Source organism: Budorcas taxicolor, chromosome 14 (genome assembly GCF_023091745.1).
Source record: "Budorcas taxicolor isolate Tak-1 chromosome 14, Takin1.1, whole genome shotgun sequence".
Taxonomy (NCBI): domain Eukaryota; kingdom Metazoa; phylum Chordata; class Mammalia; order Artiodactyla; family Bovidae; genus Budorcas; species Budorcas taxicolor.
Window position 1 is genome coordinate 39,601,735 of NC_068923.1, and position 6,000 is coordinate 39,607,734.

The 6,000-nt window shown below is 39.9% G+C and overlaps 1 protein-coding gene across 1 annotated transcript in view; it reads left to right on the forward strand.

The window, feature by feature from the left end:
• The window catches only part of RAB2A (RAB2A, member RAS oncogene family), a 65,127-nt gene extending 63,069 nt beyond the window's left edge, over window positions 1-2,058 (forward strand). The window contains exon 8 of the mRNA XM_052651467.1: window positions 740-2,058. Coding sequence (XP_052507427.1) covers window positions 740-835 — 96 coding nt within the window. The 3' untranslated portion in view covers window positions 836-2,058. The remainder of the gene's footprint in view (window positions 1-739) is intronic.
• The last annotated feature ends 3,942 nt before the right edge of the window (window positions 2,059-6,000 follow it).

Consider the following 6,000-nt stretch of genomic DNA (forward strand, 5'->3'; position numbering starts at 1 on the left):
AAAGAGGAGTCAAAAGAGCGAAAAGAAACCACATCAGCTGCTGTCAATACTGAGCCAGTGCCAGAAACCCCAAGGCTACTACTGTTGCAGAACAACTGCCAAGCACTATAAATCTGAGATTTACTGTGACGTCAAGTTTCCTTAAGAGCTTAATTTCTGAAGCTACTGTATTACTTTTCTCCGTGCGTTGTATTTTTAGGTAAAATCCACTTGAGGGAGTGAGGGTTAAGACATAAGTGTGAGTTTGATGAATGAAAGAACCACTCTGTGTGTGGGTTCCTGGCAAGCTGCCATGTCTTTGGGGATCATAGAAATTATTGATGACACAGAACACTCATATGCCCTTAGCCTGTACAGCTGATTCAACATGGAGCAGAAACGCTGTCTAGAGGAAAGGTCCGCTGTGTGGGAGCGGCCTAAGATTTGCACATTTTCCTCCTTTAATGCTTTTGTTTTAAACAGTCTCTCCATTGTGAGAATTCCCTTAAAAGCAGCACTCCGGTTTCTGTTAACCTAGTACCTGACCGTGATAAGGAATAGTCTTCAGGAATATTTCCACAGTATTGCTTTAAAAGAAAGAAACATTCCCTGAGAGATAGTGTCTTAATTGTTGCCAGAAATTTGCTTAATAGGTGTGTTTTAAAAATATATTTTAGTTGTTTGGTAATATTGTACCATTAAGAAACCAAAGGATTTCTTAAACTTGACCTTTATATTATCCTTTTCTCTTTTATTGCAGGCAAATGGCATTAAAATTGGCCCTCAGCATGCTGCTACCAATGCCACACACGCAGGCAGTCAGGGAGGACAGCAGGCCGGCGGAGGCTGCTGTTGAGTCTGTTTATACGGTCTTGCTGCCCTAAAGGGGCTGCTCACCTATCCTTTCACCCTCTCCTCCTGCTCAGCTGAGACATGAAACTGTTTGAAATGGCTTTATGTCACAGAAGACTTTAATCCTTCAAATTCTTGTATAACTTTGAATAAATGGTTAATGTTCACTTAAAAAGACAGATTTTGGAGATTGTATTCATATCTATTTGCATTTGATTTCTAGGTCAATTGATGTGATTATTTTTGTTAAATGTTGTCTCGTGCCCCTACCTACAAACTGAATTGTATGAAACACTACAGAGTCATCCTGAGTTTTAAATCAGTTTGTGGAGTTAGGTTTCCCCACACTCGTGGTTACCTAATGTTTAATATTATAGAACTGTCCTCAAAAGTTTGTCAGTTTTCAAGGCTCTAAGGAAAACAGAAGGACTCTTTTAATTCTGTATTTATCATTTACTTTCTGTATATATAGTTTAATAACCTGCTTGGGTGTAATTTGCCAAGCTTGAATTCTTTAATGCATTTGCATAAATTCTATACTGTTTAGAGCTTAAAACTACAGAAGCATCTTTAGGAATTGCTTGGACACTGAATTTTAAAACTTTTTGACATTGTTAACAAGCATGTTCATTTTTCCTTGTCCCTAGTCGAAGAGAAATATGCTTAAATGTACATTATTACTAAAGGCTGTGTATGTGTTAACCTGTTTTGATGCCAAAAGTTTGCTATTTGTCCACAGTTTCTGTAAGACCTCTTCAGAGAAGGATTTGTTTGCCTTAATGTATCCCATTGGGTAGGAACACAGTATGATGAGAGAGCTGCACAGAAGCAAGGACTCCTCCCCCTGAGCGACTGCAGGAGGAACGAGTGTCCGTGTGTAGATGGCACGTTGCGAGGACTTTAACCTTTCTTTCAACAATAATGTTTTCTTTTCCTTTTATTCACATGATTTCTAAGTATATTTTTCATGCAGGACAGTTTTTCAACCTTGATGTACAGTGAAATGTGTAAAATTTTTCTTTCAGTGGCAACCTATAATCTTTAAAATATGGTAAGCATCTTGTCTGTTTTGAAGGGGATATGACAATAAATCTACCAGATGGAAAATCCTGTTAAATGTAGAAAAGCTTTAGTAATTTACTCAGTGTGGTGGTTTTACCCTTTTTCTTTTATCTCCCTTGGTCTATAATGAAATTGTTATAGCAGTGCAAAATAAAATCCTATGTATAAAAATGTTCCTTTTTTTTTATTATGACCACATCCTTTTTTAGAAGTTAATTTTTTAGTCCATCCGCAGCTTTGATGTGTATTTAAGCATATTTTTTTAAAGGGTCAGAATGTTTTAACACTACCCTTTTTAAAAATTTTGCTAGAATGTGATAAAAATCTTCTCAACAGTATTAAAATTCTTTGTTATTGATGACATATATAAGCAAGTATTTTTAAGAATGAAAGCAGCTATTTTCAATCTACTCACTGACTTTAGCTTTCTGCCCGTCTTTCCGGAAGATTCAGCAATGCTCTGTCAAAGCTTTGACAGTGCTCTTGGGAGAAGTCACCTAATGCTATCTTAGTTTTAACGAGCCCCTCGAGGGCAGAGGGAAAGGTGAGGGGAAATCGAGGTTCCTGAGTATTTTTACTATACTTGTTTTTCCCTGAAAGTGGTGTTACCAAATTCCCAGTCTTCCCATTCACTCATCGGTGGTGGGCAGGACAAGTTGAAACAACGGGGACTTGTTCCACTCAACCAGGAAGAGGATGGTTCTTCAACTGCCATTAATTTTTCCAGAAGCTTAACATATTCCTTTCCCACGCTGTCTCCTCTAATTCTTGTATAAATCAAGTATAAAAACAGAAAGTAATGGTAAAAAAAACAACAACAAAGCACATGTATTTTAATAACCTAAGAGGAGCATGCATATGTGCTTAGTCACAGCCGACATTTGCGACCCTATGGACCAGCCCCCCAGGCTCTGTTCATGGGATTCTCCAGGCAAGAGTGCTAGAGTGGATTGCCATTCCCTTCTCCAGGGGATCTTCCCAACCCAGGGATCGAGCCCAAGTCTGCTGCGTCACACTCGAGTTCTTTACCATCTGAGCCCCAGGAAAGCCCTAAGAAGAGCTGGAGCCCTCAAGTGCAACCCCGATAACAGCCTTCCCTGCCTCGGGACTTGGGCAGCAGGGGCATGTAGGGGCCTCTCTGTAGTTAACACCGCTTTCTCTGCACACCTCACCTGCCAGTAAGAAACGTGTGGTGAATCCTTTACTTCAGTCAACAAAGCAGCATTACTGTCTAGCTTCTGCTCTCCTGTTTCACAAATAATGTAATGGTGATGCCTGGAACTGAACCTTTTAAAACTTTGAGTCTTCAGATGATCTTTGATCAATTTTTGTAGCATCCATGGACATGTTTTAAGAGCTAGAAAATCAGTCACTAAAAAATACAACTTTTAATATCTCAACATGTAACATTACAAAGTGGTAATCTTCATAAAGACAGCATTATAATTTGCCTTCTGGATTTAACAAAACTGAATTAAGACCAAATTTTTGAAAGAGTAGCATATAATCAGATACACAATTCAAACAATACGTGAAAGCAAAACTATATCTTCATACACTTATTTTTTATTGATGTATAGTTGATTTCGGTACTGTTTTAGTTTCAGGTGTGCAGCAAAATGATTTGGTTATACATACGTGTGTATATATGCTTTTTAAAAGTAGCCTTGTCACAGGAAAATAGTCCATAATTTTCTTCTAATAGGAAAGTAGGAATTTATATTATACTAAAATGTCTAATCACTCCAAAAGTTCTGTTTGGCTTTGGAAAACATTAAACATTTATTTTCTCGTAGCTAGTGAAGCACAGTACTAAAGTTGGCAGCCCAAGGTTTGACTGTGAGTTAAAAAATAATACAAAAAGGAAACCATAATAATGGAAAAGATGACCCTCTTCCATGATATGTAATTGACTATATACCTCCCTGTGTTTCTTAGAAAGAGTTCACACGTGCTTTGGTATTCAAATGAGAATAGAGCCTAACCCCAGAAGTAGAGTTTCTCATGTCGTGTTGGTATATACTAGACAACAGGGCTCACTTACTTGGAGTCAGGATAGGAAATAAGGTGCCAGTGTATATACTTGGTGTTCATTCATTAGCTTTGGAAAATCATCAGGTCAGCTCTTAAAAACTGAAAGACAAGAAGCAAAAACCTGCTAGGAAAAAGTTCACCAAAGAAAGATAAACAGAAGTGCCCCTAAAATGTATTTCAAAATTCAAACGGAACTTATAACTTCCTTGGTGGTCGCTGGTTAAGACTCTGCTCCCAACACAGGGGGCCCGGGTTTGATCCCTGGTCAGGGAACTACATCCCACATGCCTCAGTGAAGACCCATTGTGTCAAAGCGTCATAGCCAAGTTAAAAAAAGACCATGCTTCCAATGTAGGGGACACAAGCTTGACCCTTGGCCAGAGAACTAAGGTCCCACATGCTGCATGGTGCTGCCAAAAAATAAAGTTCAAACAATTAGAGAAATGCAAATTAAAACATAACATCTCTCTCCTATGAGATTGGAAGAAGTTTAATACACAAGTATGACAACACATTCTGTCGGTGAAATGTGTTCCTGGTTAAAGTGCAGACTTAACGTTCCCTTTCTGGAGAGGAACTCGTAATCCCTATGGAACTAGGAGACACTTAGCTGTTGACCTGGCCTTCCCGCTTCTGGGAAGATACCGGATGATACCTTCCAGCAGTGTGAAAGCCCATGTGCACAAGGTTGCTCAATGCAGCATTGGCTGTAATGACAAGATCATTGAAACTGACCTAAATGTCTACACATAGTGATTCAGTGACCTGGAACATCACAGGATACAGTCCACAGCTGTATAAAGTGTATGGGAGAGCTCTACGTGCTCATGTCATTCCCAGGATATACTGTTCAGTGAGAAAAGCAACATGTAAGCATGTCTGCAGTTTGTCATCCTTTAATAAGAAAGGCAGTAGAAGAAAATATGTATGTACCTGCTCATCTGTGCAGAAGAAATACAAGGATAAACTAAAAATTAAAGAGACTGGTTACCTACAGAGAATGGTCAGAGTAGCAAGTAAAGAGGAACTGGAATGGGGTATTTGGGACAAGTAGCACCTTTCAATATACATTTTTGTTTGACTCAAAACTATAGTAATATTTTACATACTCTGAAAATAACCAAAGTCAAGCATAATGTACCAGGAACTAGAAATAAAAACTAATGATTGGACCTCTATAGTATGAAAAAGTGACATGACCACACGGCACAATGCTGTGGAATTCTTGCCCAAAATGTATAACCTCAGCCGTGGGGAAACCTCAGACAAACCCAAACAGGAAAATCTTACAAGGTAAGTGGCCGGTGCGCTTCGAAACTATCAAGGCCGTGGACTTCCCTTGTGGTCCAATGATTTACAAAACTCCATACTTGTGCTGCAGGGGGTGCAGGTTTGATCCCTGATCTGGGAAGATCCCATGTGCCATGTGGCATAGCCAAAGAAAAAATTCAAGGCTGTGAAAGATAAGGAACAGCCACAGATTGGAAGAGACGAACATGACAACTAGATGCAATGTGGGGTGCTGGATGAGTCCTAGATGGGGTGTTGATGGAGGGGTGTGCGGGGCACCTCTGGTGTAGCAGTGTTCTGTTTCTTGGCCTGAAAGGGAGTTACAGGGGTACTTGCTTTATAATTCTTTGTACCTGTGTGCAGTATGGCTAACCTGGTTCCTCAGTGGTAAAGAATCCGCCTGCAATGCAGGAGACACAGTTTCGATCCCTGGGTCAGAAAGACCCCCTGGAGAAGGAAATGGCAACCCACTCCAGTAGTCTTGCCTGGAGAATCCCATGGACAGAGGAGCCTGGCGGGCTGCAGTCCATGAGGTTGTAAGGAGTCAGACATGACTTAGCAACTAAACAATGTGCAGTATGCACTTTCTTGTAAATAAGAATTTGTATCCATCGAACAAAAACGCTGCCTTATGAGTTGCCCTCAAAAGTTACATATGTGAAGTTTACCCTATCCCCTTTCAGAGGGTTGAATCGTGCTCCCTATCCCTGCCCCCATAATATACTGAAGTTCTAGCCCCTAGTCCCTCAGAATTTGTCTTTTTCTGGAAATAGGATGGCTGCA